General features: G+C 39.8%; 2 protein-coding genes across 10 annotated transcripts; one reads left to right on the top strand and one right to left on the bottom strand.

Annotated features, from left to right (window-relative positions):
- Nucleotides 1–777: 777 nt before the first annotated feature.
- Nucleotides 778–6,565, bottom strand: tspy (testis specific protein Y-linked). 6 transcript variants are annotated; one of them, XM_044211444.1, is made up of 8 exons: nucleotides 5,101–6,564; nucleotides 4,915–4,992; nucleotides 4,716–4,827; nucleotides 3,916–4,070; nucleotides 3,320–3,396; nucleotides 2,883–3,076; nucleotides 2,494–2,541; nucleotides 778–2,258 (listed from the first exon to the last, which is right to left on the bottom strand). In XM_044211444.1, the coding sequence occupies exons 1-8, from the start codon at nucleotides 6,046–6,048 to the stop codon at nucleotides 2,221–2,223; spliced, it is 1,650 nt and encodes a 549-aa protein (XP_044067379.1). In that variant the 5' UTR covers nucleotides 6,049–6,564; the 3' UTR covers nucleotides 778–2,220. The 6 variants fall into 6 exon arrangements, 4 of the variants coding, with proteins under 4 accessions (XP_044067379.1, XP_044067378.1, XP_044067383.1 ...); XM_044211443.1 differs by having other exon boundaries at nucleotides 2,883–3,079; nucleotides 5,101–6,558; XR_006379569.1 differs by having other exon boundaries at nucleotides 2,157–2,258; nucleotides 2,494–2,652; nucleotides 2,883–3,079; nucleotides 5,101–6,560.
- Nucleotides 6,566–7,783: 1,218 nt separating this feature from the next.
- si:ch211-167b20.8 (protein phosphatase 1 regulatory subunit 3A) lies at nucleotides 7,784–17,291 on the top strand. Of its 4 annotated transcripts, none has more exons than XM_044211441.1 (5): nucleotides 7,784–9,425; nucleotides 12,013–12,059; nucleotides 12,576–12,661; nucleotides 13,014–13,040; nucleotides 15,453–15,486. In XM_044211441.1, the coding sequence occupies exons 1-4, from the start codon at nucleotides 8,551–8,553 to the stop codon at nucleotides 13,038–13,040; spliced, it is 1,035 nt and encodes a 344-aa protein (XP_044067376.1). In that variant the 5' UTR covers nucleotides 7,784–8,550; the 3' UTR covers nucleotides 15,453–15,486. The 4 variants fall into 4 exon arrangements, with proteins under 4 accessions (XP_044067376.1, XP_044067377.1, XP_044067374.1 ...); XM_044211442.1 differs by having other exon boundaries at nucleotides 7,794–9,425; nucleotides 12,579–12,661; XM_044211439.1 differs by lacking the exon at nucleotides 13,014–13,040 and having other exon boundaries at nucleotides 8,075–9,425; nucleotides 15,453–17,291.
- The last annotated feature ends 517 nt before the right edge of the window (nucleotides 17,292–17,808 follow it).

Raw genomic sequence — 17,808 nt, forward strand, 5'->3', positions numbered from 1 at the left:
TGCTCCGAGGGGGGCTGAATAAAGCTGCTTCAAAGAGGAAATAAACAGTGTTTCACATGGGATCATTTCATGGGGTATAACGTGTTTCCATCATCAGTATTAATAGTATATGCCCATCCTAGACTGCATACCCTGGGTGCTGCTGGGCCTAAAGCAGGACAGGTTTTTGCTGGTGGAATATTTATAGCTGTGCATTAAAAGTGGAATCAAGGGTTTAAGTGTACCATTGCAACACCGCTGCTGTTCCTTTGTCTGGGCCTGTCCAAAAATGTCTTGCCCGGGGCTATTTGCAGTGCTACATTCAAAATGTCAGATATCACACACTGCCGTCATATCAGAGATGGAATACATTAGAGAACAGCTGTATCTCAGTGGGTTTTGTTTGATTCTTTTTTTCAAGAACGTGTTGCGGCCCAGCATATCAGAGACGTGACTTTTATGTCAATGTCACACATGTATGCTTTGTCATTAGGAGTTCTTAGGATTTGAGACAGTTGAGTATAGCCAAGATTGAACTATTTCTCATTTATGCACATCTGAAAGCTTCAACACTGGTATTAAGTACTATATGATATACTATATTCACCCATAACCAAAATGAACACCTACAGGCTAACGAGAGATGCGACAATCTGAATTACACTGCCATCTTGTGGTTCTGTTATGCACAGATTCCAGTTAAGTGACGAACAAGCTCACTGTGCAGAAAATACAGAAATGAAGTTTGCTTTTGTTGTAGAATGTTACTGTACATGTAAAGCACAACAGACAGCAAGGTGAAACAACTGCCTATTTTATTAGGTCTGAGTCAAAAGGTGGACATTTACCTTTAAGCAAACAAAATTAACCAAAGCAACAAACAGGTAGGTATCTTTAAACTACAGTGTTCTATAAAACACAGCACACAAAATATAACTTTCTGATCATGTTTATGAAAAAAACAGATTATTTGATAAATTTATCCATGGATTAAACACGTGTACTTGTCTCATCCAAAAGACAATGCCGAAATATTATTTACAGGTCATTGCTAAGAAAAGTAAGCAAATACAAATACTAGTTTTGTTACAGTGCACCCCATAATGTTGCTGTGAATTTAAAGACATTTACCGACACTGTGCACAAAAGCCTTGTAAGTAATGTAATCATCCTGCCTTACATTTCATGCTCACAGGCATGCCATAATGTGGACGTGTAGAAAAACAAAGTAATAAATACCATCTTTTTAAAAAGATAACACAAAATCTTAAACCACTTTACATGAAAACAAATCTTAAATGTTTTAGAAAGCAAATTCAAATTAAGTTAAAATCTAAAGAAAAGAAAATACAAAAATCAGCTACTTATTGTAGGAGTGCGATACAAAAATGTAGGAATCCTCAGAAACATTGGTCAAACTACGCAATGATTTTAAACATCAGATTGTTTACAGGTTCTAAACAGGGGTGGATGTTGGTGTGTAACAAGACTCAACATATAGATGAAGAAGTAAAAACACAGGTAGCATATTAAAACAATATTTGTTCCTATTTACTACAGTAGAATTCACATTTCCTTATACACAGCCAACAATAACCAGAGAGTGTAAATGTCTGAAAATCTGTAAGGTTCTTTCAATAAAACTACCACCATGATCATCCCTGAGAACAAATTTTGGTTCAGTACTCTGCATCTGAAATGTACTGTCATTATATCAATTTAGCCTGTGACATGTTTGTTTTGTCACATCAATTGCCTTGAAATGACCACTAATAATGCCACTGAAGGTTTCTGCATTATTTGTTTGAAGAATTTGCAATGCAAAATTTTATGCCAACAAGTAGCTGCAATCAAAATCGCACCGACATGTTTGTCGACTGTCGTACGACATTCCTCATTAAATAGAAGAACACTACTTGTATGAACTGACTGGCACCTGTTTAGAAAAAAACATTTTGCAAAAAGTGAATCAGAGTACATCAGAATACACAGTACCGAATGTATAAAATAGAGGGGAAAACATGCTGCCTTGGCTTCATTATTAGAGTTAACCCTGATTTAAAATGTTTCTATGTATTTTAGGTATAAAACAACAAAAAATGATATTCTGTGCATAAAAATGACAATAAATTGCTCTGGTACTCTTTGCCAAACTAGGCATCCTCTTCATCTTCCTGGTCTCTGGTCCCTTGATGACTTGCCTTCTTCATCAACATGTCTCCTTTTCTTCTTTACTTCTTTTCAAGCCTCCTCCTCTTCCTGCTCACTGTCATCAGAGCCTATAGTACAAAAGTAGGACGGTTATAATTTCATGGAATTCTTGCTGATATGAAATATGATTGTAACTGCACCCCAAACTCTTTATTTAGTGTTAATGCAAAGCACAGTCAGACTGTAAAATAAAAAGCAGCATAATCAAACTGCCACCTCACAGGTTTCCAGCCCCCCCCTCCCACCGATTGTTTGTTGTGATAGCGGTGAATTTGCAACGCTCTGTTGAGAGTGGTGTCTTACCGTCAATCACAATTTCTCCACCATCATCCTCCTCCTCTGGGCTCTCATCTGAGGAGATATTTCCTGTCTATTCAGTTTAGCCTGCATTACCCAGACATTTATATTTACAGCTACAACAAGCCCTTGGCCTCTCATTCACAACATGAGCAACAGCAAACACTGCGAATTTCAAAACACATAATCATTTTACAACAGCTATCAGCCAACATCCATTTTCAAAATATGCTAAAATAAGCAGAAAAATACAAATATATCTATATAAAATCAAATTGAATGTGAAAAGTGTATCTGCATTATTATTTAGAAATAACTGGTCACTGTACCCCAACCAGCTGTGTGGACCGGTGGGGTTTTAGCTTTCTTTCTTAAAGTTTTACTTTAGCACTGACCAGCGCTTGGGCCCCTCTCCTCCTCCTCTTCTTCTTCTTCTTCCTCCTCCTCCTCCTCTTCGTCCTCCTCTTCCTCCTCCCTACTGTGGCCTTGTTCAGCCTCACCAGCTTCCTCACCAGGCTCATCATCGGAGTCGGAGATCACCACACAATCATCTCCATTACCGTTGTCAGCTGCTCGTGCCCCGCTGCCACTGCTGGAGAAACACACACACACACACACACACACACACACAGTTTTGGTATGCATCCCACCTGGTCTTACCAGCAGGAAAAAAATGTATATATCAGGAAACTGTTAAAGTTTACACATGAACTATAATTTCAAGGCCCTGGGGCTGAGAATATTTCTAGAATTTATAGCTTAATAAGTGGTTTGTCCACTGACTACACATTACACTGTAAGTGTCTGTGGCTTTATTACACATATGTTTTACCTGCCGTTCTCCCTCGGTTCCCAGAGTGGAGTGAGGTAGTATCTCAGAGGGTCTCTGTACAGGTCGTCCTTAAGTATCTAAACACCAGCACAGAGGTCATTTCGATACATTTCAATTCAATATGTTTGGATACATGCGCTCTCTAAAGTTATTTAATACACCATAAAAATTGCTGCTAATCCCAGACAAGAGGTTTAAGTATGTACACATGGTAAAAGTGCCATGATTGTATTGCCTCAAAAATTACCTATTACTTCTGACGGTGAAAATCTGAATATGTGCATATCCCTGAATCATTTTAGTTTCATAAACTGGCAAGAAAGTTAAAATCAATTTTGTTAAACCATTCAGACTTAAACCCTCTTCCAGGACATAATGATTGCAATTAATGGTTGTCTAGTGGGATAAAATGTTACAAAGATATCATAACACTGAAAACGGATGTAAACCAGAGTAGCGCACTTTTAAAATGGGTGACTGTTGTTAACAAATTAAATCTCCAAAAGGGTGGCGGTGTTAATGCCATGCTTAACTTGCTGATCCCTGTGTGCTATAATAATGAACCTTTGTCAAAATGAAAGTGCAGTCAGCTGTACCTGTGCTACATCATCTTGTCCTGGGTTGCTATGGTCACTGAACCAGCTGAAAAAGGTCTGATAGACCCCACGTGACGACTTCCTGGGTTCGCTGTGGGCTGTCAGGTTCTGTCCACGATGCCACAGGATGGGGTTGGAGAACGACATGGGAGATCCTGAAACATGAGCAGCCAGGAATAGAAGGTGGTCCAGAATTTAATGGCCATGTAGATTTTAGGTAGCCTCAAAATACGATCAATACCTATCTTTAGATGTTATATAGTATCAGAGAATGCTCACTCAGTTTGAGAGGTGAAGATTTCTTTGATGTAAAAAACCCTGAACTGTTAGAGATTACAAATAAGTGCACAAAATGACGTTTGTGTGATAAAAATCTTCTAATGAAGAAATAAAGTGATGCAAGAGTCCTGCCTGTGTGCTCATTCACTCAGCACGTTCAGGCAGATGTTCCTGAGAATGTGTTGCTACTTGTTGTTTTATTCCACAATATAACTGAATGTACCCTGGTTGAAATTCATTGTTTTAGATGGGTTTGCCATTTTCTTGTATCAAATGAAAACAAATGAAAAACAAAACGTACATGGACAATGCCAATGTTTTGGTTGTAGTATACAATTCATTATTATATACCAATATATCATTCATTCATTCATTTATACATATATATTTATTTATACACACAAACATACATGATCTTTATAGTGCCATGATGCAAAGTCTGACTCTTTGTCTCATAACACTGTGCGTTCATTATACATAACAACTATGCCTTGACTTAATCGCCACATGCTTATTTTTACCTCCCATCCCGAGGTGCAGCTCCTTCATGATGATGTTGTTCTGGAAGTACGGGTTCCGTCTGAAGTGGAAGCGGATCCTGTAGCCCAGTTTATTATTCTTGAAGGACTCGATCTGATAAAGACATGAGGAAATGTCTGAATTTTGCTACTAGGCATATACAGCAGCCAGAATTTGTAAGAACACACCGACTTTTCCTACCTCAAGATCAGTCATGTAACTAAGAGCATCTTCATCAGTCTCGTCAATGTGAGCTGAGAGATGAGGATGATTCAACAGCTGGCACGTCGAAGTTAAGAAACAACCCACCATCTGTTTATTTCAATTACTCAAACACAACATATGAATAGAGAAAGAGGGATTTTTTATTTTATTTTAAAAGGATACAGCTGTTACCCAGAAGCCAGGGATAGTTTTTGTGATGGAGCTGCGCTGATCCAGATGGGGGCGCCTTTGACGACTAATCTTCAGCTCCAGCCGTTGGTGAAGCCGGGCACTTTTCTTCTCAAGAGCTTCCAGTCTCATCTGTACCTGCGCCAGGAGAGCCACTGACTGTCTCATCTCTGGGGCCATCTTAACTGACACAATGGCACACTCCCCATCATCATTGTCCTCATTGTCTGATGGGAAAGAGGAGCTTGGAGTAGAGGAAGATCCAGATATGGATTCATCACCTTCACCTGCTTCTGGCACATCATCTGCATCTTCTCTGTCAGTACTATGCACAGATGTGGAGCTATCTGCAGCAGCTGCCTGCGTTTTAGAGCCTGCTCTTGAGGACTGGTGGCCCCCACGTTGTTTGAATTTGCTCCCTTGTTTAACCTGTTTAGCCTTTTCAGATGAGCAAGGAGTCTCTTCCCCTGTGAGACTGGCAAGTGCTTCAGCAGCTGCTATGGCTGCTGAGTCGGACTGGTCCAGAGGACTTGAGGGACGCGGCTTTGTTCCTACTGTCTTCTCTGTATCTTTCTTTGTGTCAGCTGATCCATGTGCATCTGACGACTGTGGTTTTTCGGTGTTGCTGGCATCGTGACCGGCAGCATTGGAGTTGTTGACAGGCAGTGCACTGGTGCCACGCGTGCTGTCTGAACCCTGATCCGTTTGCACGGCAGCTGGTTCTTTCTCACTATCTTTTGACTGTCCCTCGCTCCCAGCTATTTCTTTACTCTCAGCTTCACTATTTTTGCAACTTTCCGAAGTAACCCCTGCTTCATTTGATGCGTCACTTACTTTCGTGGACTTGCTGGGAATCGCGCTGCCTTCATCGTGGTCGGGTGATGGACACCGTTTCCTCGATGCAGAGTCAGCAGACTGTTTGCAGTCTGTCAGTTCACTCATGCTAGATAGCTAGCCAAATAGCTAACAAGCTAGACAGCCCGCAAGCTCAACTAAAACAAACTTAAATGCAATCGATTACACCACTGAACTTGCTACTTAGATAGCCGTTGTGATGTTGTTACTCGGATCCTAATGTAACCTACATTCTCAATGAAGCATGAACATGAAGCAGCTCTTGTATTTCTCCGCGGCCTTGCGAAACGTTAAAAATTAGCAGGCTATTGCTAACGTTAGTTAGCTCACGTTACCCAATTCGTGTGTCCTCGTAGTGAAGGCCGCACCACATTTTCACGAATCTAAGTCCAACAAGAAAGTCGTTATCCAAATGATCAATCCTTCCCATGCAATACCGCCTTTACTAACAATCCGCGTTCTTTATATTAGTTTATGTTTGCATTATCCGTTAGCTTACTATCCGTGCACCGACGTGACAGAAAAACAATTCTGTGATTGGCTACGGCACGCCGCGCTAAAACCTCTCCACCAATCATTTACAAGGGTGTGTTCACATGGTAATCTAACTGTAGCAGTGGCATAACTGCGCAGCGAGCAAGTGCAGGCCAGGCAGCAGTTGACGTTTGTTGTGAGACAATATAAAACATACTGTAAATTACACGACTTTATCACAGCTTTTAACTTCTTATATGTGGGCTTACCCGTTGAACAGGCGATATTAATCACATATGGTTCAAGACCTCAAAAGTCAAGCCAGGTGTAAACAAGGAAATGGGTTTGTATATGTATGAATTCAATGGAGGCGGTAGGCATAAATAGTTGTTTGTGTGATTGTTTAGATAGCAGGATGAATGTGTTTATTCCCAGAAAAAGATTTGGACTCACACAACTATAGCATCCTATAATAATAATAATAATAATAATAATAATAAACTTTATTTATACAGCACTTTTACATCACTTTATTTATACAGCACTTTTCAAAGTTAGAAAGTGCTTTGCATGGTTGAACCAGGATTAAAACATTTCAGATACAGAAATAAAATTGAATAAAATACCCAACAATACAGATAAAAAACAACAATAATAATTAATAATAAATCCTAATCAGGCTTATACAGTGTGGTTGTTTTTCCACTCTGCCATATTTTTCCTACTAGCCTACTTGCAATGGTTCTTTCATAGCTTCATACATACATCATAAGATGTGAAGTACTTAAAGGGACACCCCCAAATCAAAAATACATATTTTAGATTTGTTGTGAGTAGTTTCATGTAGGAACTATTTTCTTTCTACCAACAGTTCCTACATGAAACTTCTCACAACAAGGTCTGTGGATTATCTTGAATAACTGGGTCATGATTTCTGGAAACAGACGTTGCTGTTGAGTTTTTCAAATGTATTTTTTTGGGCGCTTTGAGCACCACAACCTGAGTGCCAAATGGTCCCATTATGTATAAAAGAAAATGCAGACATCTATACGGCCGATATCTCTGCAACTCACACCAAAACAATGTAGAAGGGTAAATAGTATTACAGGTAAGAAGAAAAATATGTATTTTTGATTTTGGGGTGAACTGTCCCTTTAAATGACATTTTTGTAGTATAATTTAATACAGTTGTGAAATCTTATTCAGCACCACATTCCTTGGACATCGACATCAGGATGAGGTTACCTCATACATCTCTGACAATATAATTGGGCTCTATAAAATTGTGTAAGGTAATGTCTACATGTTCGGCTGTGGGGTTTACTTTTGGGACTTTTTGGTCCCCACAATAGGCCTACATTTTAGTAGACTATATGGGTAGTGTTTTAGATGACAAAACTTTGACCAGGGCGGTCGAATGAGTTTGCACAAACAACAAACAAGCATGATTTATTATGGCTTAAAGCTGTGAACAATTTAGGCTTTCAGAAGGGATTTGTGTGTTGTAACACATTCAATAGCAATTAAATTAATGGCCTGTATGTTAATCATATTCCTTTTGGAATTTTTAACCAATGACAATCTCATGGTGAAGAAATAGACTCCATCCTAAAATAATAATTTCCTCTTGATGATGTCTGTAGAGGTTTTAATATATAGGCTACCGATGGTGTATACATCGGTCTTTTGACTGATGTGATATTACTTTAATATCACGTTTCCTGTAGTGGGCGTTTAGCCAGCCCGAACCAAACGGAAGAAGGGGGAGTCGCAGGATTATACCAAATTTAAAGATACACGCGGAGCATGGAGAGCTCGGTAGGTCAGTGCTAAAATTAGAGGCTGCTCCTTCCGCGACAGCAGCCAAATTGCGATGCATAAAGTCATGCAAACCAGGGGACACACTCTCACAAGGGCTGGCAGTAAAGCCATGTTTTCCATGGGTGACATTTAACGCCACACGTTGACTGAAGAGGCTCTGTGCATAACGCAGGGACAGCGCTGGATCTACACTGGCCACCGCTGCGCAAATCATAGTATTTGGTAGTGGTTTTTGGAGACGCCATATGTACTCTGTTCAGCGAACAGCTTCCATGAGTGTTCACTTCTGCAAAAATGTCTTTTTTAACCATACCAAGTCAAGAGGGCCTTTTTACCACGATTAAAACTGGCAAGTCAGGCGAGGAGGCAGAGAGTAGGTCCCCTATAGACGACGAGGATAATAATAATAATAATGATGATGATGATGATGAAGACGATGACACTGAGGACGTTCGCCTCATCCCAAGATGCTCCCCGGTGCCCAGAAAGCGGGGCCCGTCCATCCACGATGAGACAGCGGAGTATATCCGGATCCACTTGGCGCTGTCTGCCGGAAAGAGAGTGTCATTCGCCGATACAACAGGTGGGGATCTGGTGGATGTGAAGGAATTTGTTGCGTTTGATTCGGACGAGGAAGAGGATAGTGCAAGGTGGGAGGAAGAGGAAGCAAAGTATCGAAAGCCAGAGCGAGAACCGACCTATCAAGTGCACCCAGAGTTTAACGCGCCCACCGAGAGTGTCCTGCTGCAGGCTGTGCACACTCATAAAGTGGAGGTTGAGCGGATTTCTCCAGTAGAGAATGAGCCACTTGCAGTCAGTGGGGTAATACGAGTCCTGAACATCTCCTTCCACAAAGCAGTTTACATCAGATCGACCATGGACAACTGGGCTTCTTACTTTGATCACCCAGCAGAGTATGTCCAGGGATCTCATGATGGGGACACTGATCAGTTCTCCTTCAAGCTGTCTTTTGCACCACCTTATATCACACATGGCTCTCGCATTGAGTTTGTTGCTCGCTATGAAACCTCTGATGGTGATTACTGGGCTAATAATTCCTCTATGAATTATGTGGTGACTCTGCTCCTGTCCTATGAAGATGATTCAGCTCAGACAAACATCAGCATGCAACAAAAAAGAGGAATCCTGAAACCTCCAAAAGCTTACAGGTAAATCTCCTGTCATGTGCTTTCATTTATCAGATACAGACCAAGGGATACAAATTTTACAAACCATTTGTGCAATATTTTGGCCACTGTCTGCCTGAGATTCCTTTGACCTCTGACCTCCACAGATTGATCTGCTCACTGTTTATTATTGTTGGGAAAACCTCTGTCTGCTTAAAGGTGTTGCAAGGTGTTCAACCTTTTAATGAAAGGGAAACTTAAGATGCTCAAAGGCATAATCATTTCTGAATAATAAAACTTTCAGACCCAGGTAACCAATGAATAGCCCACTTTTGCTATAGGTTAAATATTCACCATCAAATTCTAAAAACATGGATGTAAACAAAGTCACAAAAGCACTGGTCATTGGGGTTGTGCAACAGCTGCAGAGCTCCAGTTGCCTACTAATTCCCTTTGAGGTTTTGTGCACTGGGCATTCAGCTTTATTCAATGGTTCTGCCTGGAGACTGCATTTAGCATAGTAAGAACTAAGCAGGATGTTAGTAAACACAGTCTGTTGCATAATGAGAGCACAAGGGTGAGTATCAAATCTACCTAGTTAAGTGTTTATAAAGTTTGTTTATGGATTGTTTTACTCTTTACACTCTGGTGTCTTCACTTCACTCTGCAGTAAGAGATGGAAAGAGTGCCAATCGTCCAGTGGTGGTGAGGGCGATCAAAATAGGCAAAGGGCAGGTGTCGTTTTCAGGGCTGACGTTTCCCTGCATTAAATTTACTTCTGACCTTTTCTATCAGAGTCATAGGGGAGCAGAGCAATTTCAGTGGAATGGATTGGCCTCTTTCCCTCGTGTAGTTGGACACTGACACACAAACCCCTTCTCTTTCTTCTTTGCTCCATTAAAGTGAACTAATCCCTGAGAGGAAGATTTAAATGCCTGGTGCATTGTTACATCAACATGAAAGTGCGTGATGAATCTCACAGTGCACAGACTGAGACAGAAGACAGCAGGAAAGATCCCCCAAGCTTATAAGGACCCATAAAAGGAGCAAACGGGGTATAAACAGATGTAGTTGTCACGTAGGTCTTCTCTGCCGTAGCTGTTCGGAAGTAGGAAGGGGCCAGATGGGTTGTTAGGGATGGATGAGTCACTGATTGAAAAGGAGGAGTTTGGGGAGCAGAAACTGTACCGGCGGCCCCACCATAGCAACCATTATAGATTCATTAGGCACTTTGAAGTTCACTGATAATTGATCATTTACAAGGCAGCCAGTGAGAGGAAAGGTTACTATGACACAAGTCTAGACGCTAGAATGTATTACTTACTGTATGTTAACATCAAGCGCACATATAGTAGGTTACACATACGTACTGCTGGTTTAGTTTATATTTAACTGAAGTGTGTCCACCTCAGGTAAATATAGATATCACACATTAATGCGATGTAGCTGATAGTGAATACTGAGGCCAGAGCAGGAACAATGCTGTTTTTCTATTTCAAAGTCATCTGCCTTGATCGCTAAGTGATGAGGTTGCTGAGTTTTGGCCTCAATCTTAATCTTTTTTGCATCAACTCGTTGCCGAGTCAGTCTAGAGTTTTGCAACATGACCTGGGCCAAACGGGGACCACCTCTCCAGATCAGGCTTGATTAGGGCTAACAGAATTAGTTATGTTAACTGCATCTAAATCAAGTCTTTCATTCTGTACATAGACCTACGCACACACCTACCCACGCAATTGCACTGAACCCTGTTTTTTTTTCTACAATATCAGGCTCAGGTCAGATTAGGGATCTCAGTTTTTCTAAGGGTGTGGACCAGACATGTGTCTAGGGCCAAAGTAAGGATATGTCAACTCGACATCTCAAATAATTTTAATGAACAGTCTAATGAGAAGGGTCATCGCTGAGGCTTTTGTCTTTAAAACACTGCTCAGCCGGTGCAGCAATTCAGAAACAGAAGTGTACAGAATGTTCTATACTGTACAGTACAAGAGATTTCAACTGGCTAATTCAGCACATTAACAGCTGAACTGCATCAGCAAATATTAAGCCTAATTATCCAAAACAAGTGTTGATGATGGTGTATGACTACCTTCTTCAGTCATTTTAAATGTGCCTTCTTTATACATTAACTAGTATTATTATTAACAGTCAATCTCGGGGCCCAAACTAGTGTACTTTCTTTTCAGGCATGGCCACTGCATTTGTCAGCTGTTTCAGATGTTGCCTTTATAGCCGAAGATGAGTCTTAAATACAGACTTGAGTAATCTTGTGGAGGATTTCACTACAAAGCCATAGTACACAAGTGGATATTTTCTTGTATTGCTGTCCCTCCTCAGCTGCAAACTGAGTATATCCAAATCTTTTTATTTCAAAGGTCTCGCCTACTGCATCTGCCCACATTTCAACCAGTGTGACACTGTATAAAGATGTCTCTTTACACAAAAAATTATTATTAGGCCTCGTGTCTTCCATTAATACAATGTTGTTTTCTAGGCACTAGATCTGTTTGTAAAGTGTAAGATCATGTAGACATTTGGCTGTGTGTTTTTAAAGAGTGTACCATTGACTAGTTTTGTCTTGTTTTTTTATTGACTTACAACCCAAATGTCTCTTTTTTTCTTTCAGTATGAATGATGATTTTGATTCAGACAATGAGCAGGAAATGGAAGAAGGTACAGTATGAATGTTGTTGTCACTATCGACATATTGATTCACTTTCTGAGAAAAAGAAGATATAAATAATTAAACATTAATATAATGGATAAGTATACAGTACACTACTACTATTGGTATTGCATAGGATCGTAGAATTGATCAGTTTACTTGAAGCAGTACTCCGCAAGTATTGCACTTCCATAAAGTTGTGGTACTAACAAGAGACAAATTAAAGAATGACAGGTAAAAATTGATGTAGCAGAGTCCAAGATGTTCTTACTTTAAGTCTAATATGAGTCCAGCTTCAAAAATGCTGGATCCTACATTTCCCATAGTGCAACTCAGTAGTGTCTTTCATTAGACTTTCATTAAAGAGATTACCATGATGACATCATCAGGATTATTTTTTGGTGGAGAGCCCCTTTAATTACTTATGTACTGTAGATAAAAAATGCTGATTAAACAAGGTTATTGCTTTTTCTCCATTCAGACTAATCAGGCTCTCACAGCGTAATTATCTATTTTTTCATCAGCAGAAGAAGCAGGGACCTCCAGGTCAGGACTTGTCAGACCTACAGCTGTCTGCCCAGTCATCGTACAGCCGGAGATTGACATAGAGGTAAGGGTAAAATAAGAAGAATGGGAAAGAAAGGTACAGCTTTTAATGGAATAAATTATTAACTAACAGGAGGGTTCATCTGGGTTATTTATGAACTTTTTATGACCTGCAAAAATCAAAAATAGTCCATCACATTATTTACTTGCGAACAGAGGACACACATTGAGCAATTGAGCATTGCTTGTCAGATTATGCTCAAATTATCTTGATTTGCATGCAGTTGTTGACACATTCCCATTTAACAGTGCTTTATCCCTTTATGCGAGTCATGTGTCTAATAAAACATAACAAACACTTCAGTTCAACTTTTAAAGCTTATCATCATTGGCTTGGTTGTTTATATTGTTCACAGCTCATTGAAGCTTCAGCAACAACTTAGGTAATGTCTCGCTTCTCACCGCTGTAGCACGAGTACTGTATGCTATTTTCCTTGTCAGCTTCTTATTGTAGTCATATCTTGATGCATGCTGTTCATGTTTTTGCGCCTTTCGATTTTGTCCCCATTTGATTTGAATTCATGTCTTTTTCAGTTTTAAGTGATTCCAGACACTAATATTCCTTCACACTATGTGTAATCACGTCTAATACCCTGTATGTTTACATTATTTGTGATTATGACCGAACCCCACTATTAATGTGCTGTTGTCAAGGTCTTGAATTATTTCACTCCGAATAGTTCGACATTTTGGAAAATACGCTTATTTGCTTTCTTGCTGAGAGTTAGATGAGAAGATTGATACCACTTACATATCTGTCCGTTAAATAAGAAGCTGGAGCCAGGAGGCGGTTAGCTTAGCATAAAGACTGAACGCAGGAGAAACAGTTAGCCTGGCTCTGTCCAGATGTAAAAAATACACCTACTGGCACCTACCTACCGCCTACTCTACAGCTCAGTGAATAACACATTATATCTCATTTGTTTAATCCGTACAAAAGCCAAAGTTTTTACACTCTTGGCTGAGAGCTGACTTTCTGGAATCTCCTCTTTCAATCTTTATGCTAAGCTAAGCTGGCCGTCTGTTATTTAATGAACAGACATGTGAGTGGTATTGATCTTTTCATCTAACTCTTGGCAAGAAAGCAAATAAGTGTATTTCCCAAAATGAGAAACTATTCCTTTAAATGTAGAGTTTCCACTTGTGAATATATTTCTTTCACGGTACATACAATGTAGGCAACATTGTTTTTACAGTAAAATGGTGGAAGAGAGAACTGTTGAGCTGCTTAGAACTAGGATTACCAGGGGCCTTACATTAGCATTTTGGCATGCAAAAGTTGAGTTTAGAACCATTCTATACATAAAACATTTCAGACTGGAAGAAATTTGTATTTCAGAAGAGGAGGAATTTACATTCAGTCGGCATTACACTGATTAAACCACCTTAGATAGCCCAGAGTCAGTCAAAAATAAGGAATGTGATCTGATACTACAAATATTTTAATGTTTGTTTTACATCAGTATTCACATGGACGTTATCTCCCTTTGGTAGAGCATTAAAATTAAAGGTGGACCAGTCAACTACTGTATGAACAGCACCTCCTTCCAGTTGGTAAATGTTTTCCTTACATGTCATCAAGTATATTTTGAAAATCTAATACAGGGGCATTCAGAGGTTAAACATTCAAACTTTATCATCATTCACAACAAATTCTCCAAGATTTGTGTCATAATTTTCAAGTTAAATGTTATCAGTTTAACTGCCACGATCCGCCGTTTTAATGGTTCACTTGCTGAGCATTCAGTTGTGCGCAAAAGTTTGGTTTCCCTTTAGCTTTTTACTCATTTTGTGCTGCTATAAAGTAATTTCTTAATAGATTTCTCTCTGAGATGTACACGAAGTGCTCTCATGAGACAAGCTCTCATGAGAAACCTTGGGAATTATTTAGCGTAAATTTATGAAGCACAGAATTCCAATAACAAAACTTGCAGCATACAAAATTAAACATGTATGTTTTACTCAGTATTGTTGTAATTCTGTGATGTTTTGCCCTCAAAAAGGATACCAAGTCACAGCTGGATTTTCATCTGGAAACATGAGATTAACATGATGTTAAGTCTTAACATATTCATCTATATCTAACACATGCTCTATCTTAGCCCTTCTGTTATTTGTGTTTCATGTGCCTTGCTCTTGCACTTGTTCTTCTGGGTGCTGTTTTTGTTACCTGCCTTTTGGGTTTATATTGTTATGTTTAAATCTCTGACCATCCAAGGTTTGTCATAGCAGCTTCATAGCAGGCAAAACTCTTTTCTTGATTATTAGCTATTTTCCTTTTTGAATAAAATCAAGTGAAAATGAAAATAAGGTAATTTTAGGGATGGTGTTAGTTCCAGTTCCTGGTGTTCAAAGAAAAAACAATCCACCCCACCTTCAATATGTGGAAATATGTACATTGGGTAAACTTGAAGATAAAATACATAGATAAAATTGCATTGATCTAATGTTCTTCTCCCTTGGATGCCTTTGTGCTGTATGTAAGTATCATTGGACTATCTCTTTACATTGTTCTGTACGCATGACAAGGAAAGTCAAAGCATTAGAATGTATATTTTTGTCAATAATTTTGAAGAAAGATGTCAGTCAATCCCATCATACTGCTCCTGTTTTGTTTGCATTTCCTCACAATTACAATGTCAGCATGGGATCCATCTCACAGAAAAGCATTAGTATGCAGTGAAATGCTTTTCTTCTCTCTGTGTGCAATCATGTTAATGTGGAATACAAATCTTTCCCCTTTGTCTTTATACTCTCCTAGCTGTCACTGTTGTCTCACTGTTTTACTTTAACAGATTGCAACTCACCCATCTGGTCCCTCTGTCCCACCCAACCAAGAGCTTCCATCTGTTGATGGCACACTGTCCGCTCACACTGTATCCCCAGGTGAACAATTCCCTTGTATGTCTTCCGAAACCACACTTCAAACTAATTCATCCTTTGTACTCTGTGCCAGCGAATCAGTCCAGCCAAATAAGGCACAGCCTTTACCCAGACTCCACTGTGAATTAGGCAACCAAACGTCAGAGAAGCCCATAGACAGTAGTCCCTCTGCACTGCTGCCTGCTTTAACTCCTTCTCTACAACAAGAGTCAAAGCTGAGATCAGACGGCTCCCAGGCTGGCGGAGAGGAAATCCCTCCCTCAGAGGCCTCATGCATGCATCTTCCTACCACAGAGATGAATCTGTGGCCAACAGCAGGAGAGGACGGATTGACCGACAGCCCAGACACTCATCCTTGTCTTGAACTGCCTGCTGACTGTGTCTCTGCTCCCAGTGTGACTCAGGGCTTTGAGCGAGAGGCTGCAGTGGGATTGAGTACATTTGTTGCAGGATTATCAGAAGGTTCCACCAGGTCTGCAGCACATTATGAAGACAGTACGCCTGCACTCTTGTCTCCTGTGGCAGAGAGTCAGGCATCTCTGGGAGCAGAAGGTGAAGCTCCACCATCACCTGAACTCACAGAGAACCCCTCCACGAGTACAGGTGTCACTGAGGTGAGCCAAAACTTAGCTGTTCAGTCTGTCTCAGCCTGGGAAGATAAGGAAGATGCTCCCCAGATTTCCCCTGACACATTATTAGAGAATCTACCAAACACATCGTCAGAGGTGTCCGAGCTCCAGTGCGATGTAATGCATGATGTAAGCAGGAATCTAATGCCATCCATCGTCTTTCTGAGTGGAGTTGTCTCCCTCTCGATAGTGTTGCAGGAACCCAGTGCTCTCTTCGTCATCGGACTGCTTTTGGTCTTGCACCGTTTGTGATTATTAAGTTCACTCTGATCTGTTCTCAAGTTAAGTGCCTTTTCATGATTCCAAAATAAGCCAACAAGTTACAAAAAAACAAAAGTGTCCTGTTGTCGCTGTGTGATTTTTTTAGATAATAGATAGATAATATACATTTACATCAAATGAAAGAATGGTAATAAAGTATACATTAATAGAATAGCAGTCAATTATTACCCCATTTCTACAACAACATTGTGATCATTCTTAATACTAAAGCACAGTATATTATCAGAGATGTTTTGTAAGTGGTCTGTAATTACTTTTTTCTTGTCATGTGGAGATAGTGTATGTGGTGTAATATTCAGATTTATTCAATCAGTAAAATAATGCACTTACATTTTTTGTTGCTGTCAATGTAGCAAAGGTTGTTGTCTAAACACACCGCCATGATTTTAACTTTTTCCACATGCTAATATGTCTTTAATAATAATAAAAAAAACATTACCAAAGCGGGACACTAAAGAGACTTGTTATATAAATGGAATTTTGTTTACAAAATGCAAAAGCAAGACATGGTTATGTGAGGAATTTTGCCTTGATGTCCTATAGTAAACATCACTTTGAAATGGATGCTGCTTGACAAAACAAGTGGAAAAATGTCCAGTGTTACATGTGAAAGCGATATTTATCATTATAGAACACCAGCCTCCTCTACGTCTCCTCGCTATTGCACATACGTCTTCCTGTCGATTCTTGTTTAGTAAATCCATATTGTTGTTGTTGCACAACACAAACTTTTGTAGCACTATTTTGACAACCTCACAGACTGAAGCACTGAATGACATGTTTGAAGTGATAAAAGTTTTTGCAGTGGATTGCCAATAAACATGGTCTTATACCCTGCAACACTTTGTTTATTTCTTCTTCTTTTTATCCACTCTGCAGAAATAATGTGTGCATGACAGTTGCATGCACAGTAATGACACTGCAGTGCAGAACAGAATATTTTGGAGAGACTAACTGTCACACCACTAAAATAACATCAGATCCTTAAGCGCCTCTGTCTCCGGCGCACATTCAGCTTTGCTTCAAGTGGAAATACACAGACCGCAACCTGAGCTTCAGATAGAAGTCAAAGGTTGTGCATTGCACTGAAGTCATGGTGTCATGCAGTATAGAGCACATTGGCCATTGTAAGCTGAGATCAGTGTTTCAAGGCTGACAATTCTCAGGAAACCTCCTCAGATGCCACATGATGAGATGTCACGGTCTATTTCGGATTATAGTCGTGATACGCTGATATATTAAAGACATCATCTTTATTCTTTGACCATGGCAGCCTTTAAGAGTTATATAAACTACTTCAGTGTTTTCCTGCTGAATCAGTCTACTGTATCTTGTATTAACTTTATGAACTTTAAAC

This window comes from Siniperca chuatsi, linkage group LG10, assembly GCF_020085105.1.
Source record: "Siniperca chuatsi isolate FFG_IHB_CAS linkage group LG10, ASM2008510v1, whole genome shotgun sequence".
NCBI lineage: Eukaryota > Metazoa > Chordata > Actinopteri > Centrarchiformes > Sinipercidae > Siniperca > Siniperca chuatsi.